This window comes from Neopsephotus bourkii, unplaced genomic scaffold (assembly GCF_033783945.1).
Source record: "Neopsephotus bourkii isolate Nb327-2 ecotype Australia unplaced genomic scaffold, CSIRO-AGI_Nbou_v1 NB_1370, whole genome shotgun sequence".
NCBI lineage: Eukaryota > Metazoa > Chordata > Aves > Psittaciformes > Psittacidae > Neopsephotus > Neopsephotus bourkii.
Window position 1 is genome coordinate 308150 of NW_026901849.1, and position 17688 is coordinate 325837.

The following is a 17688-nucleotide window of genomic DNA, read 5'->3' on the forward strand; positions in this document are numbered from 1 at the left end:
AGTGTGAAAGCTGTGATCATCCCCCTAAGACAGACACAGACAACCTGCCAATGCTCCGCAGCATCTGAGGATTCAGGATGGAGTAAGGTTATTCAAGGCAGGTGTTTCAGCCTCCAAATGAATACATGCAGCAGTCCTCTGCTCTTCTCTCAGGTGTGTGAGAGTATTTCAAGAGCTGGAGATGCATTAGGACACAAAGAGCAGTTGAGCAGCAAAACATTGTGAGAGGATGCCTGGTTCTGGCTATGACAAATGAGCAGAGTCAAGAGCTGTGCGTTTTCCAACCAGGTTTATTTGCTTTCTGAACCCACTGACACAGCTGGACCTGGCAATGGGCAGATTCTTTATTCCTTAAAGTGTCTATGTGACATGAAGTCAAGGCGAACACTGTAGTCAAAGGCATTTAGAGAGGACAGCAGCAGAAGCAATGGGAGGTGTGGGAGGAGGCTTCCAGCAGGCAGGAGGGGAACGAGCACCTTCCCTCCCACAGCCACAGTGGAGACAGGGTGCAGATACTCATGTAATCCTTTCGGTTACCTGGACCAGACAAACACAGCACCATGCAACACAAGCTGCAGCTGGGAATGGGTGGAGAGCAGGGTATGGATGGTTATGGCAGGCTGCTGCCTCAGAAGCGTGGCAGGAGCAGGCTGATGAGTGAGCAGGCTCTCAGCAGCAGGGACCCCCAGCTCCCGAGCAGCATTTGCTTGCTGAAGGAGCCACAGTGAGGGATGCAGCTACTGGGATAGACCTCTCCCCTGGAGCCAGATGCACTCTGCTGCGCTCCATATGGACCTCAAGTACCTAAAATAGCATGAAAAGAGCCACCTATCTACAGGAGGAGGTGGGCTACTGCGGTGCCTTGTTGGGTTAAGGTTCCTTCCCAGGACATCCCATCCCTCCCAGACCTGCACCTTCCATGGTGATCTGCTGTCCAGCCTAGCTCAGGGCAGCACCACCTCAAACATCATTTCTCTTCTGAAGGAAGATAGGAAGAACACCTTCTGCTTGCAGGCTGCTGCTGGCAACACCACCCCTCTCCCACCCTCCAGCCCAGGTCCCGCACAGCACCACGCTGCGGGTGTGTTCTAGCTGCACACAGGCACAGAGGCTGGGCCATGGGAGCAGGAGGGGTGGCACACACAGGATCACTCCCTTTCCCCCAGTCTCAGACCTGCCAGCACCTGAATACTCTGCCAAGTGGCTCCTTCACCCCAAGCAATCCACGCAGCAGCAGCAGCCAACCCAGAAGTCTCCATGGGAAGGGGCAACTTGTGCACCCCTATTTGCAGCTGGGACCTTTGCTCAGCCCTAGGGACTTGAGAGAAAGGCTTTGGAAAGGCAGGCTGGCCACGCAGCCTTGTCCCCGCCAGTCCCTGTACAAAACGGACAACACACAGACGTTATTTACAGCCGGGCTTTCACATGATGGAGCAGCTCTTGGCGCGCTCTTTCCTCATCTCCGCGTCGCTCAGTAAGTCCGTCCTGCCGGGCATCTGTGACGCCCGCTTCAGTCCCCGTTTGGAGTTGCTGCGCTTCAAGTTCTTGTGCACCCGGTTGACGGAGGCGAGCGTGGTCACGTGGAACACATCCCGCACGCTGTTCTCGGACACCTTGGAGGAGCACTCGGCATAGGCCACGGCCCCGATCTGCCGCGCCAGCGCGCTGCCCTGTGCTCCGGAGGGAGCGGGAGGGAAGGGGGAACGGGTTAGGACAGCAGCGCTCTGCAAGAGCATCCTTTCACTGCCCTGCCAGAGCGCCCACAGGGTTTACTCATCGCCTCTCTAAGGGCTGGGAGAGCACCAGATGCGAGGGTGGCCTCCCCAGCAGTGCTAGCAAGTGCCTGTCACCAAGGCAGTGCCAGCCCTGCAGCAGGGCCCTGGATAACCCCGCTTACTGGGACAGTTACCTGGGAGCTGCTGTGCACAGTGTGGAGCCAGGCACAGAGCAACCCAGAGTGCACCGAACAGTGGGGCTGCAGCCAGCCCATAGACACTGCTGGGTTCACTGAGAGCCACAGCACATCCCAGCCCGCCCGGCTGTGGTTCCCCCATCCCCAGCAGTGCTCCCCAACAGCAGGGTCACTTGGAGCTGAAGGAGCTGCAGGAGCACAACGCTCCCCTTTAGCCAGTCCAGCTTGTCAAATCGGGCATCTCCACTGCATCAGCTCCTAACAAGGAGGCTGCTGTGCAGAGCACCAGGAATAGGTCAAGGGCTGCCAGAGCTGGGGAAGAGTGCTGTCAGCATGAGCAGCTCAGTGCCCATGAGCCAGCATAAACCAGCTTCAGACCAAGACCTGGGCACGGTGGCTCATCTGCTGCTGAGCTTCCCTATCCAGTAGGTCCCGCAGCACAGCCCCAGCGGGGCGGATGCTGAACGTACCTGCTCGTGTGTGACAGGGATGAGGCGCTGCTTGGAGAGCTCCCGCAGCGTGTTCAGGTCTGTCCGCATGTCCAGCTTGCAGCCCACCAGCACGATCTTTGCATTGGGGCAGAACTCCTGAGTCTCCCCTTGCCACTGCAGAGGGGACAAGAAGGAGAAGGTGCTCAGGGGTGAGACACTTGAAGAGCCCGTGGTCACAGGGAGCTCTTTGCTCAGCACAGCCACCATTTGCTTGTTATTGGGAGCTATGTGTTAAAGACGTTACAATATTCAGAGCCAGGGAGATGGAGAATTGAAGCAATGGCATCAAACATCCACTTCCTTCACACCAATGGCTCCTTTCAGAGTTCCAAAAGTTAATGCCCAATTTGCAGCTAAGTGGCCGCAGCAATGAATCAAGCCATCACCTATGACCTCCCCCAGGGCAGACCCCATCAGCCTGTCAACACCCTGCTTCCTTATGTAGTGTTTCTAAAGGAGGAGGCAGATGATAAATGGAGATTAGCCCTGGCTAAAGATGTCCCTTGGAAACAGCAATTCCCTGCTGCACTGACTGATGGTTACGCACATGCCCTAGGCAATTAGAAGGGGGAAGAAAACCAAGCCCACAGCCCAGTGCCTGTAAACTGGTGGGGAGAGGCAGTGCCAAGGACCCAAGTTTCATCCAACCAATATCAGACCAAAGCAACTGCAAAACACCAGGAGGTGGGCTCAGTTGCCTTCACCATGAACCCAAATCCCGTGCTGCAAAGGCTGTCCATCCCCCGGGACTCACACACATCCCCAGCGCACCGGCAGCACAGCTTCTGGTGTCAAGAGCCAACGCAGCCGCAAGAAGAGGAGGATGCGGCTCTTTCGGAGCAGGAATTCAGGCACCCTCCTTTACCTGAAAGATGGAAACTCTCAAAGGGACTCAAAAGTCCAGAGGAGGCCACGAGGATGCTCAGGGGCTGGAGCACCTCCTGTATGGAGCCAGGCTGAGAAAGCTGGGGCTGTTCAGCCTGGAGAAGAGAAGCTGCGTGGAGACCTCAGAGCAGCTTCCAGTGTCTGAAGGGGGCCTATAGGGATGCTGGGGAGGGACTCTTCATTAGGGACTGCAGTGACAGGACAAGGGGTAATGGGTTAAAACTGAAACAGGGGAAGTTTAGATTGGATCTAAGGAGGAAGTTCTTTCCTGTGAGGGTGGTGAGGCACTGGAATGGGTGCCCAGGGAGGTTGTGAATGCTCCATCCCTGGCAGTGTTCAAGACCAGGTTGGACGAAGCCTTGGGTGAGATGATTTAGAGCGAGGTGTCCCTGCCCATGGCAAGGGGGTGGAACTGGATGATCTTAAGGTCCTTTCCAACCCGAACTATTCTATGATTCTATGGCTGAGCTACGGGACCTGTTCTCACCAGGCAGAGGTCAGGGCTCTCTGTGATGCTACAGGCTCCCTGTCTATGGGGAGACGTGCCTCCCTCCTCTCGCATGATTGACTCTTGAGGGAGCCAAAGATTTGCTGCGCTATGGAGCCTTGTGAGAAGGAGGGCACCACCCCACAGAAACCTGCTTTGTGTGCAGCCAAGAGCTGCTTGTTTGCCCTCTCCTTCCCTTCAAGTGTCCATGCTGCACAGGCAGCCCGGGCACCACAAGGGCAGCAAGAAGAATAAAGATTTCCTCTGCTGAATTAGCGGTTTTGCCTAAAGCTTGCATAGGGAGCGTTACTTTCCTCCTTCGCCTGATATCAAAAGCTAAAACCCATTTCAACTTCATGGTGTCTTAGGAGTTTTCCTCACCTTCATGTGCTGCACCAAAGGAAACAAGGCATCTACTCAGAGGCACTGAAGAAATCCCCTGTGAATTAGGTTTTATTTTAAGCCACCATATCAAAAAGACATTGCCTAACAGTACTCAAAGCATCTGCGAGGCTGCAAGGGGAAGACCATGCACTGAGCAACGCAGGCTCCCATGAGGAGTGTGAAGAGAGACATAAATAAACCCCAGCCCTGGCTAATTCTTGATGGGTTCGCGTCTCATTAAGGTACAAGTGATTTGCCTGCATTATTATTCTGCTGAGTGCCAAGCTGAGCTGGGAATTCCTTCAGTCCACATGAAACGCCTCCTTCCACCCAGCACGCTCAGCACCCCGGCCCTGCTTCGGGAGCGAACACTGAGCCATTGACCGAGTTATCTGAGGGGTCTTTGTCCCCTCACCACACTTCAGAGACACAGACCCACTTCTCAGCCCTCCCAGGCACTGAATAAGAGGCACTTGCTCCAGCACAACGTCTGGCAAGACGTGGAGAGGCCGAAGGGGGCAGCCGGTACAATGGGACTGGTCCGGACAGCGGCCACCCAGCCCAGCAGCCTGAACAGCCTCAGCATCCCTGCTCTGTTGTGCTTGTCAACCACAGTGTCTCAGAGAGCCTCACAAAAGAGATGCCAGACAAAACTCACCCCTGGCAAAGGGGACAGCACCAGTGAGCGCCCTGCAGCTCTGCTGCTCAGCCCCGAGCTCACCAGAACCACAGCTCCCTGGGTTCCATGGGAGGAAGCAGGGTGCAGACAGACCAAGGGATGCGAGCGGCCGGGGCCACTTCTCAACTGCTGCAAGCAACCCAGAGCATACCCATTGGTGGTTACGCTAACAAGAGGTGCACAACACCTTCCAAGGTCTTCATGGAAAACAGAACAAATGCCCTACACTTCTCTGTCCACACATTTGTATGTATGCATACACACAGATCTCCCCCTCTCCATGCTGCAAGCTCCCATTCACTGGGCTCCTTTCATATGGAAATACCAGCTTCCTGCACAGACCATGGAGGGATCAGCAGCAGCATCCTTATCTGAGCACAACCGTCCTCATCTGAGGACCTTACCTCCAGCCAAGGCTTGTAGCCCTGATGGCAGTCCCAGGCAGCAGGAATGGTGCTGCTGCAGAGGACCCATCTCACCAGGTAGAAGCATGCTGGGCACTCACCTTCTTGAGCACGCTGTCGAGGGTCTCCGGGCGGCTGATGTCAAAGCAGATGAGCACAGCGTCCGAGTCCGGGTAGGCCAAGGGACGGACGTTATCATAGTATGCAGAGCCTGAGGAGAGGAGCAGCCTGTGAGCAGAACATCCCCCCCCGCTGATGCTACTACCTGAATGGGCAGGCTGGGACCCCCAGCCCCCTGCCAGGCACTGCAGGCACTGCCACAGGGTGCAAACTGCTCTGCCAAGAGCCAGAGGACATTGACCCAAACCTTCAGCCAGGGACCAGGCACTGCTCGGTTCTGCAGAGGACGTGGTCCCTTTGTTCAGGTGCGCAAGTGAGAGGTTTTGTGCTCTTGCATTCATCCCAGTGCAGAGTGGAAATAAAGGCAAGGTTTGCATCTCTCTCCCTCCCTAACATCTGGCAAGGAAGAAGTGATGGAGTCATGATGCCAGAGCATGCTGAGGTGCCAGAGCTTGGAAGGGCTTCAAGGCTGGAGAGCAGCACATGCCTCTCCACTGCTATTGTACGTATGGATCCTACTGTCATGCAGTTGCTGCACTACTAATGGTGGAAAAGTGCAGCTGAGGGAAGACAGGGAATGCTGTGCTATTTTTTACCCTCTCTAGCTATCTTTATACACAAGAGCTTGCTCACATGGATGGTGAGAATCGAAGACAAGTATAAAAAGAACAGCCTTGTACTCTGGATGTGCTGGGAAAAGTCAGACAGACTCTGGTACATAAAGGATGTGCCAGGTTTGGGTGAGCAAGCTGTAAGTTGGAGGGGATGACTCTGTATTCTGCTCCGTGAGCAGGCAGGAAGCCCAGCCTGAATCCTGCCCAGCTTCTGCCACACACACACCTTCAAGGAACATTCCAGGCATTCAAGTCATTGCCCCACCATGATGTTGTTTGAGGTGTGCTCTGTGCAACTGCAGATGCCTCCCGTCAACAGCAACGGAGCCATCGGCTCCTTGCTTCGGGTTTGTATTGGGCTTTACAATGGGCTTCGGCTTCCTGGAGGGATGAGAGGCAGATGTTTGTTGATGCAGAGGGGAAGCAGACACCAGAGTCCTTGTTGAATGTGCTCCTCCCAAAGGATCGCCCACCCCAAGGCCAAGGAAACCGGACGCGCTTCCTGCCACGGCCCCTCGGGATGCCCGGCCCTGGCGCTTTCCCACCCTGGGAAGAGGGGGAGCACCCAGGCCAGGTGTCAGGCTGTTCCCTGAGGAACTATGGATGATGGAGGCTGATGTATCCCAGGAATCTGCCCGGGGTGAGGGTGAGAGCAGAACAGATCCTCTGCGGGAGCTCCCTCCTGGCTCTGGTCTGCACAGGGGCTCACAACTGCATCCATCACAGCGGGTGCAGCCCCTCCAGCACAGCAAAGCATGCCATGTGCCCTGCAAACACCCCAGATACCTCTGCAAAGCTCTGCCAGGGGAGCAGAGCGGCACAGGGCAGGCTGAGTGCTGCTTTGTGTCTTCCCAAGCCCTGCCCAGCTCCAGAGCATCTGGATTCACAGCAAACCCAGCTATCTCCAGACACCACCCTGCTGCCAGCCCCCAGGAGCAAAGGCACCCGGCACATCCCTGCTCCCACCATGAGAAGCCACAGCGTGGGTCTCTGTCCCTGCAAAGGCACCGGGAAGAGCAGCAGTTGGGATGCAGCACAGAAGCAACAGACCCTGACCTCTGCAGAGCGCAGCCCTCTTCCTAGAGGGAAAGTCCCGTTCCCTGCACGGGAAGCAGCCGGTCCCTGCGGCGCCCTGGCTGGCTCCGAGACAGGGGATGCAGGCTGGTACCCAGCGCGGTGACCCCGCATCCCAGGCACAGAGATCTCTGACCCCGCTTCAGGCTCAAGCTGCTCCCGAGCCCGATGGGCAGAGCTGGCACCGGGGAGCTGCTGCCTCGCATCCTGCTGCAGCACACCAAGGTGACCCAGGTCCCCTGCAGGCAGCACCCAGCCTGGCAGGGCTGAGCTCCCCTTTGAACCGAGCTGTCCGCCTCCTGCCCGGTGCGGGTTTACCGGACGGGCTGCGGGATCCAGCACTGATGCGATGCGCATGGATTTGCTGAGTCCTTTATCTGAGCCATGCCCTCTGCCCGGCGCACATAAGGGGATCTGCTTCCAGACAGGGGCCCCAGCGCACGCTGCAGGAAAGCATTCCCACACACATCCTCTCCCTGCGGCTCCTCAGCTTTACATAAACACTGCAGATAAATCTGCCCCCTCCCAGCCCAGGAATGCTCCTTTTGTCGAGGTGGCTCTGGCTCCATTCAGCACAGGCATTGCCACAGCAAACTGTATCATAGCAACCTGCTCCTCCCTCAGCAGCCAGCCAGCTCCTCGGCACAGAGCCCGCAGCCCCTCCGTCACCCTGCAGAGCCACCGCCATCCCACCCCGGTGCCGGGAACGGTGCCAGCATCCAACCTGGGATTTGATGCTTCTGGGTCTTGACTGAATCAGGAAATTCCTTTTGGGAGATCATTCCTCCAGGTTCTGCATCTGTTACTTCTCCATTGACTACAACAGCTAAAAAAAGAGCCACCCCAACACACAGACACCTCCAAAGGCCCCAGTGCCCTCAGCTCCAGGTCTGCACTTCTATTGCTTCTGAGCACTTGACACCTCTCAGCTCCTCCAAGCAAGACCCCGCAGAGGCACTTCCGAATACACAGGAACCCGAGATCCAACCTTCCTCCACTGCATGAGTCACTCTCCCACTTGGCACCCGGTTTTGCAAGCAGCAGACCCTAGGAGCATCTGTTTGTGATCAAATTGGAGCAACCAAAACCCAGCTCAAACACAAACCCACGCAGTTGTAGTCTGAAACCCAGGGCGGGTGCACCAGGAGCAGCTCCTCTTTCCCATCAGCTGGCAGCTCCTCAATGCCTGGCACTGCCACCCAGAGATGCCACTCACGGGCAGGGGACTGACACGTGCTGTTTCATCTCTACATTTGTTCCCTATTAGCTGTCCTCAGAGATAATGAGCCTCCTCCCATGGGCACCCTCCTTCCAACAATAGCATATTACAAACCAGGAAAGCAAATACGTATGCAGAGCCATGCTCTGCCCCGTGAGGGGCTCCTGCAGCCCCAGCCAGCTCTGGCTTGGAACAGAGGTGAGCACTGCCAAGCCCTACATTTTCCAGCATTGCACTTGCCTTGGAGGACTCGCTGTGAACGCTCCCCATAGAGCCAGTGATGCTGTGGCACATGCTGCTTTCTGCAGGGACAGCCAAGAGCATCCTTCACAGAACGAAGCTGAAATGCATCCCAGCTTTATCGGGTGCTGCATCAACAAGCCCAAAGAGCTCCAGGTTACCTCCCTGTGCAGCAATGCTGGGAGCAGTGGCTTCAGAGATGACATGGGATGTCTTCTTTGCTAGGCAAACCCCACTGCCAGCTCAGCCAGGCCCTTGTCCTCTGCCAAAGCAGAGCCAAGGTGCAGCTCTCTTAGTATCCTCTCCCCATGCATGGCAAGAAGCCTGCATCACCTCTCAGCCAGCATCAGACACAAGACCATCTCCTCCACTGCCATGGGTCCAAATCACCCTTCACTGAGCTCCACCAGCCACAGGGCCCTCCAGTGTTCCCAGTCAGGGCTCAGGTCCTTGGGAGCTGCTCAGCACCAGCACACATGCTCAGGGTTTCCTGAGGGCTTTCTGGAGCTGAATCCACAGCTTTTCAGCTGTGAGAGAGATTCATCTGAGCAACTGCTCACTAGAAGCAAAGGCCCTGCATGCAGAGGCACAGCTCTGAGCCCCCTTCCCACCTCCCCACGCTGGGCAGCTGCAGCAGAGCTCTGATGTGCGAGGAGGATGCTCACATTCAATCACTGCACACTTTCCACACCTGAGTGCTCCAGACCCGGTTAATATTACATGAGGTGTCAATGAACAGCATTACTCATTCCTCTGCCAAGGCAGATGATGATGAAGGTGTTAATAATAATAACAACATATTTCATTTATATCACACCATTAAGATGAAAAACCAGACCTCTGTGCAATTCCCAGAGCAGGAACAGCCCCCCCCAGCTGCTCCAGGATGGGGCTGCAGCTTCTGGACGGTGCCCCCATCCTTCACCCAGCCCCAGTGAGGAGCTGAGCTCTGGGGCTCCCCACTGCAGGCACAGACCCCGGCCAGCCCAGCACAGAGGGGCTGGTCCCCATGGAGAGCCCGCAGGAATCTCAGCTGCTGTTCCGGTCCATCCAGGATGCTCCAGAGCTCCCGCTTCCTCTGCGGATGCAACCAGAGGGCACAGAGTCATCCCAAAATACTTCCCACTGCTAGAATAGGGGAAACGGGTGCAGGGAAACAATGGCAGAGTCTACAGCAGAGGGAGAGGAGGAATTCAGCCCCAGGGAGCACTGGAGATCAGAGTTAAACAGCCCCAAAGGTCATGCCCGGTCCCTTTATCCTACTGGGGCCAGACTATGAAAGGCATTTTTCTTCCGTGATCCTTTTACCCAAGCTGACAAGCAGCTCCCCATGGCCCACAGGCACCGGCAGCGCTGCGGATACAGGGCCCTGCCTGGATGCTTTAGTTGCCTTTATAAAGGCAGAAGGCAGGATCTGAAAGAGAATGGTTCTGCATGCCTGGCACATGACAGAGCAGGGTATGCAAATGCCCTCCTCATTCCCTGGGTCCTCAGTGCTGATGGGCCCTACAAACAGGAGGCCAAGCAACAAGCCACTGCAGCCTTCCAGACTGCAATAGATGCACATCAGGGAGACAAAGATCTGAAGCACCCCGAGTCCGGAGACCGGCTTTATCCTGGGTGTGAAACCAGAGCCTCTCTTTGGAAAGCAAATCAGAAGGTTTCTTTGTCTGAAGACTGATGAGCTGCTGCAGTATTGCTGAGCACCCTGCGGGTCCCAGCGCGGCCGGGGCTCAGAGGCAGATTGAAGATCCCCAGTCCTCCCTGCCTGATTATTGTCCAGGAGGGGAGGATAATGCAGATCCCACTGGTACAAAACACATTGTGACACGGGTACAGTGCTCATTAGAAGCCAGCTTGGAGGAGGGGCAAGTGGCAGAGAGAGGAATTAAAACACCAAAGCACTGGGGACAGAGACACTGGTAGTGACAGGCTCTGGTTGTACCGAGTCCAAAACCAGCAAAAGGCAAAGCTGGAGCGAGGGAAAGAGCAGCAGAGGGAACTGCAACTACCCCTGGTGCAGGCTTCCATGGGACACCAAGCACGGCACAGCCATTGACCCTGGGATGTGTAGAAGCTTCTCTTCTGGCTGGACCATGGCATTTCTCTTGCACAGCATCCCTGCAAACCCCTCAAGTGTGGGGAAGAAGGACCTTGTTCCATGCCATGGAGCAAGCAATTGCCTAGAAAATGCATGACTGAAACAATTGCTCCTCATCTTGGGCAAGCAACCTCTGCTCCCAGTTCTTAACAGTGTGCATATGGAAACGAGTAAATTCCCAAACAGCCCAGGTGGCACGGATGCAGGATGGACATGACCAGGATGAAGGGAACGGTATTAGCACGGCCTGAGGTGGCATTCCCAGGCCCCTCTCCAGAGCTTATTACTGGAAACCTGTCACTCAGGAGGAGGCTGTTCTGCTGGATTCACTGGCAGAGGAATCCCCAGCCCAGGCAGGCACAGGGTCCTCCTGCCTCATCCGGATCCTGTGCCCTATCTCACACACGCAGCTCACACAGGTTCATGGCATCCCAGCCTGGTTTGGGTTGGAAAAGACCTTAAAGCTCCTCTAGTTCCAACCCCTGCCACAGGCAGGGACCCCTTCCACTGGAGCAGCTTGCTCCAAGCCCCTGTGTCCAACCTGGCCTTGAGCACTGCCAGGGATGGGGCAGCCACAGCTTCTCTGGGCACCCTGTGCCAGCGCCTCAGCACCCTCACAGGGAAGAGCTTCTGCCTAAGAGCTCATCTCTCCTACCTGAAGGCTCAGAGGAGCTTGCTCAGATGCAAACCTCACTCTGGAATTGAAGGAAGCTCTGGAAGCTCCTTGAGGAAGTCCCCGCTGGCACCTCTGGGGCCGCAGGGGCAGCCTGGGCAGCTCATCCAGGCTTCCCACACGCATGCTGGAGGTCACGCCTGCAGCAGCGGGCAAGGGACACAAACAGGAGCCAGAAGCCCCTTCCTGCCCCTCTTGCCATGTCACAAGGGCAGCCGGCATTGCCACAGCCTGCCTGTCACCCTTGCTCTGGGTACAGCAAGCCCTAGGAGTGGCAACAGATTCCCACAGCACAGCTTTGGCTCTGGGGAACGCATCCGAGGGCTGCACAAACACAATTATCTTTATGCAAGGTTGCAGGTTCCAGGTCTGCTGTGCGTAAGCAGCAGACCCCTCCCTGACTGCTCAGCTCCCAGATAAGGCTTTTCCCCGCAGCAAAGGCTGGGCCTGTGCACTCCTGAAGTTTAATCCGGAGGAGATGCAATCTGCAGGATGTGGGGCAAGGTGAAAGCTGCACCCATGTCCTCACCCCCCATGGCACCGGGGGATGCTGCCCCGTCCTTCACAGCTCTCCCATCCACAAAGCCTCCTGCCATCCCAAAGCACACTGGCACAGCTTGCTGGGGCAGGAGGAGCATCCCTGGCACCAGGCAGGGTGAAGGCTATTGGAAAGGCAAGTCAGCACAAGCAGAGGCCAGGGTGTGACTGCGCTGCTCCAGGGAGTTTCTGCAGGTCTCTGTGTGTGACTGCCTCGATAAGAAGCTTCCACTTACCCTAAATATGCATTAAATCAGTGTTAAAGCAGCACCAGGAGCCACAGGGCAGCCAGGCTGACAGAAGGAATAGGGAGAGAACAGCAAAGCTGCCCTTGCCCATGGGAGAGCACGGATCAGCTCTGTGCTGTGGGAAAGGGGCTGCATCAGAGCCAGGAGCCAACCCCCCCACATCAGCCCATTCCTGCCTTCAAGTTGTCACCATGGCACCGCTCCTCAGCCTCTCCCATGACTCCCAGGGTACCCCACGGAGCCCGAGCCTCCCGCATCCATAAGGGAGCAAGGAGGATGCTGCCCTTGCGCAAGGCAGTGCAGGAGCAGCAGCCTCCACCTGAGCCCCACTCCCTGCCCAGGGACTGTCCTGTCCTGGACTCTCAGGCGCATCCTCCACCCCCTCCAGCACAAGCATTGCCTCTGCTGCAGCTCTCTGAGCCTGGTTACTGACCCGCCTGAGAACGTGACCCAGCTGCACATATTTTTAGGTTTAACTATGTATTTGTGCTGAGGCAGAACTGAACGATGCCGGTTTCGGGCTCCCAGCCTCAACCCGGAGCATGGGAGGAGCTATTCTGGTATGGAAAGGGCAGCTCCGCATTTTTTCTCTGCCTCGGAGTGCAAGTGGCATTGAACTCTTTCCCAAGAGAGAACTCGCTCTTGCACACTGAAGAGGCAGCCATGGCAATCCCCGAGCCCCGCGCTGGGAATCCAGGCACAGCCCCAGCATCCATGGAGATGCCGTTGCTAAACTCAGCCCCTTTCAGCTCTAATCTAATCAACATTCCTGGGTAGTTCCCCTAAAGAAGGATCTGTTATCACAGTCTGTAGGTTCCCACACAGGCCCTACGAAGGCAGACTGTTTGCTGAGTACAGGCAAAGAGGGAGGTGGAGGGGGATTTGCGACTCACTGTGTTATTCTGGACTTGAAAGCACATCTGCTTGAGAGACAGAAGCTGTGGCAAAGGCCTGGCAGCCGTGCAAGTCCCCTGTTGTGAGCTGCAGCACAGGGAGGGGAGCAAGGCAGCGCTGCTGAACCCATGGGCACTGGTCTCTGCAGTGGCACGGGCTGTGGTGGATGCTGTGGCTCTTGGCAGCAGTGCATCCTGCTGGTCCACAGAAGGACAGGAACGGCCTCTCCAGCAGCTTTCCAAGGCAACGATGATAATGTGCAAGGCACAACGCCAGGCCTGGTGTCTGTCCCCCGCTGGAGCCACTGGCACAGATGCTCCTACCAGAATGGGGCAGCTCTACCCTGCATCGGGATCTGCACCAGCAAAGCAGCTACATGGCCTCAGGTCACATCACTGCCCTGCCTGACTGCACTGAGGACACAGAAGGTGCACAAGAGCCTCTGGGCATAAAGGGCTGAGAACCAAAAGCACAGAACTGAGCCCAGGCTGCCATGCAGAGAGCAGCTTCCTCCCCATCATCACTGGAAGCAAACCAAACCCCCACCCTGGTAGAGAGCACAGCCCCAGGCCTGTGCTGGAGCACCCTTGCTGTGCCCATCTCTCCCCAGCAAGGCATCAGGTCGGCCCGGAGCTGTGGCAGAGCATCCATGGGCAATGCCTGAATCCCCCTGGGAAAGCATTGAGAGCTGGTCCCTGGGAAGGAGGGAGCTCAGGAGCACTGGACTCCTGCTGAGCACTGCAGCAGAGCAGGACAGACCCCCAGACACTCCCCAGTCCCACAGGGAACACAGACACTGCATGGTGAAAACCTACCCGCCCAGTGCACACCTCCTGCTAACTGCCCTCCCTTTTACACCTCTGAAGCACAGAAATGAAACTCGCCTACTCCTTGTAAAGCATCGCTGGTGATCAAACCCATCCATCCTCCCTCCACCTGGCCGCCAGGATGAAAGCCCTTCCTGGCAGGGCTGGGACCAGCACTGCGGGTCTGGGAGGCACCCAGCCCTTTGGGAGCAGCACTCCCAAGCCACCAGGCATCCTGTCAAACAGGAGTTTCACCCTGCCCCAAGATCCCGGCCCCGTGCGGCTTCTGCACTGAGCGCATTTGGCCAACAGGCAACAAAGAAAGAATTTGCCAGAGCAGGAGGAGCAGCAAAGCACCGGGTCCCCTGTAAGGCTTGGAGCAAAAACCCTACCCATCCTGTATGGCTTTTAAAGGAAAACAGAGCCATTTGGGAGCCAGTCAGTTCTCCATCGCTTCTGTCCACCCTATGGCAGCATTTCTCTAACCAGATTTACTGCCTGGCAGCTGCTAATGTCACAGCCTGCATTTGTCACTTAGCAGGAGGGGCACATGCAGCCTGAAAGGTGCGTTTTCCAACACGGCTCTATCAGTCCCAGGGAGCAGACAACAATCCTGGTTGTACCGGGATCAGCAGCAGGACTCCATGGCCACTCTTGGTCCCAAGGAAGGAGTTTTGCAGGCAGCCTGTCCTTGCCCCAGCACTGCTGCTGGACGATGCTCAGCTCACCCTGCAGAGCCTCCAGAGCCTCCAACCACTTCCACAGCTACGGAGCAGGAGGAACTTAAATGAATTAACTCATAGCCAGCTCCTCTGCCCTGGTCTGGCTGCTGGAGGAGCCCTTCAGCCCCAGTCACCCAGCTAAGAGGTGGCAAGTGTTTAAAGTAAAACAATGAAAGCAGGGTGATCCTGACAGGAGAGGGGAGCAGGATCCCAGCACCTCCCTTCCCGCTCTTGCTGGGATGGAATTTATCACCAACAAGAAGCCCCTGTGTGCAAAGCTGCTTAAAACAGACAGGGACAAGGGAAAGCGCACCCCAGCGCCTGCCACCCTGCATGAGGAGGGCAATGAGCTCCTCAGCTCAGCTGGTTCGCTGTTGTGCCCAAGTTCTTTTACCAAACAAGTGTCTCCAAAGGGTATCAACAGCAGCTTGCAGTCTACAGCTGAAAACACCAGCTTGATTTTGAGGGTGCATTGCTTTGCATGACCGTTAAGTGAAGAACTGGCTCCTATGGACTTCAAATCAAAGCTACAGCAGAAGGGAATTTATCCAGAAAACTACAGCAAAGCTGTTAAAAAGCTCTTTCGCTTTTCCATAAGGAGAAGGGAGAAAGAATCAAAGTCCATTTTACATTGGCTGTAGAGACAAGTATTAGACAAACTTACATCTTTTGTTGAATTTATGGCAGCATCAGATGCAGGTATCAGATACTCCTACAGAGCTTTAAAGACTTCCTATCATAGCCTTTTCTTTTGACATTTGTAAGATCAAAGCCAAGCATTCTGGAGAATTCCTGAAAAGCAGACAAGTCATCACACGTGCTTCGGCACACTCACACAGGGAAGTTTTTCATGTCAAGGAGACACCTTAATTCAGAGAAATCAAACTTAACATTACTGAAAACTAACTCTAAAGGTTTCTATATTCCATTTTGTGATTTTGTGCTCCCTGGAGCAAAGGCACCCTAACAAAGATGCCCCTCACAGCCCCTTTGGCAGGCTGCAGGACCCCCACAGGGACAGGGCATCACGCTGCGGGTGACACACAGGGTCACCCTCAATCCCATGCACCCCGATAGCACTCACCCCACTGGAGCAGCTCCAGCTTCTGTGGGCAGGCCTGGGGGACCAGAGTGGCTTCGCTGTTCCCATGGGGCTTCACACAGACACACCAGCCCAGCACCATCCACCACATAATGACTCCTAAGTTACAGCCACTGCTCTGCACTTCAGGCACAGCTCCCAGTCAAGTGCTGGGAGCCAACGCTTCATCCACAGCCCCAGCACCAAAAGCTGCCCTAAGAGCCAGCATCTGTGTGGCTCGCATCCCAGCGCACATCGTGTGGGCAAAGCAAAAACCCTGTTTCATTTCAGGGAATAAAAAGCAGCAAAAGCAAGATCTCATGGATCAGAAAGGCCCAGAGCAGACTCAAACACATTTTACATGTTAGAGCTGGTGCAAGCCTCAGTAAAGCCGCTACTCCAGGTAAAGCTGTGTGCATACTACAGCTGTAATTTGATGGATGTAAAATCACAGCAAGGAATTTGAGTGTACAAGAGCCAAGAAAGTCCTAGGTCACGTTTTAATTTGCTGTTGCTATTGGACATTGAGAGCACATAAGGACTCCAGAAATTACAGGGGAAGAGCATCAGCAAGTCTCTGATGTATGTACATTAACATAGCACAGCAGTCAGCTGCAGCATATGTATAGGCCAGCCTAAAAAGCTTGTCAGGGGCAAGTCAAAAAGCACACGTGAACTTTGCTGGGTGCCAGCATTTTTGTTAGCTTTGCATCAGGCATTTCGTTTGCAGCTCCCTTGCCCCATCCATGGATGGGGTTTGGAGCAACCTGGTCTAGCGGAAGGGGTCCCTGCCTGTGTCACGGGGTTGGAACTCGATGAGCTTTAAGGTCCCTTCCAAACCAAACCATTGTGCGATTCGATTTAATTTGCCCCTCCATACAAAGCAGCACGAAGTTTGGGAAGGGTCCCGATGGGCTGAGGCTGCTGTGACGAAGGCTTCATACAGAATCACAACAGGACACGAAGAGGCACAACCAAACCGGACCAAAAACCGGTGAAGAACCCCAGGGGCTCCGCGGCAGAGGGCAGCGAAGGGCAACGCGTTCCTCCCCACGGCGAGGGCTCTCCTCGGGATGCGCCTCTCCCCCACTCGGTGCATCCTTGCGCGGACACGGATGCGGCCGCTCCGCCGCGGATGCTGCACCGGAGCCTCCCCAGCGCTGCGGCGGGGGCAGCCCGGGCCCCGGGCGGGGGCTCGCAGGCTGCTGGAGCTCAAGGAGAGGGAACAGCCCGTCCCGGTCCCGCCGTGCCCCCCCCCCCCCGGCCCACCTGAGGTGTCCCACATGTTGAGCTCGGTGCGCTGCTTGTCGATCTCGAAGCTGGCCGTGTAGTTCTCGAAGACGGTGGGCACGTAGCTCTGGGGGGACGGAGGGAGAGCAGAGGTGAGCAGAGGTGAGCCCAGCCGAGCCAAACCGAGCCCTGCCCCGCCGCGCCCGCACCGCCCGGCCGGCCGCGCACACCTCGGGGTAGCAGTCCTTGGCGAAGACGTGCAGCAGCGCGGTCTTGCCGCACTGCGTGTCCCCCACCACCACGATCTTGCAGCGCGCCAGGTGCCCCTCCATGGTGCGGGACCGCGCCGCCCGCGCCGCCGCTTTACCGGGACGGCCCCGGCCTGGCCGCGCCCCCGGCCCCGGCAGCACCAACCAGGCGCGGAGCGGAGCCGGCGCTGGGCAGGGATGCACCGCCCCCCCCCCCTCCGCTCTCCGCCCTCCGCGGCCCCCCCCCCCCAGGCTCGGAGCAGGGCCCAGAGCCGGGGGTCGGGCACTGCCCCGAGGGGGCTCCCCCCGTCCGGCACCTCCCGCAGCACCGTGGAGGCCCCGAGCGGTTCGCACCGGCCCCGGCCCCCCAGCACCGCGCTGCCGACGGCTGCGGGAGGGCCCGGCGCGGGCACAGCGGGGACCGAGGGGCCGCGATCGCTCCGGGCCCTTTCGGAGCTGCCCCGTCCGTTCCCGCCGTGGCACTGCGCAAGGAAAGGGGCTCGTTCCCCGGAGGAGTTCGGTGGAACGGGAACTGCCGGCATCTTGTGCCGCTCTCCCCTGATGCTGGCGAGGGTCCGTGTGGAGGCTGCACCAGCCGGGGCCTGGCTCACGGCTTTGTGCAGGGAGAGCAGCACCTTG

General features: G+C 56.8%; 1 protein-coding gene across 1 annotated transcript; it reads right to left on the reverse strand.

Annotated features, from left to right (window-relative positions):
* Positions 1-1158: 1158 nt before the first annotated feature.
* On the reverse strand, positions 1159-17230 carry RND2 (Rho family GTPase 2). Its single transcript, XM_061366992.1, has 5 exons — positions 17032-17230; positions 16841-16928; positions 5344-5453; positions 2383-2517; positions 1159-1670 (listed from the first exon to the last, which is right to left on the reverse strand). Exons 1-5 carry the CDS (start codon positions 17131-17133, stop codon positions 1422-1424), a joined length of 684 nt encoding a protein of 227 aa, XP_061222976.1. The 5' UTR covers positions 17134-17230; the 3' UTR covers positions 1159-1421.
* Positions 17231-17688: the final 458 nt, after the last annotated feature.

Coding starts and splice junctions, on each gene's coding strand:
- RND2 (XM_061366992.1), bottom strand. CDS start 17,133: ATGGAGGGGCACCTGGCGCGCTGCAAGATCGTGGTGGTGGGGGACACG. Junction 2,518..5,343: donor TCGACAGCGTGCTCAAGAAG/GTGAGTGCCCAG, acceptor TCCCCTCTGCAG/TGGCAAGGGGAGACTCAGGA. Junction 1,671..2,382: donor TCCCTGTCACACACGAGCAG/GTACGTTCAGCA, acceptor TCCGGAGCACAG/GGCAGCGCGCTGGCGCGGCA.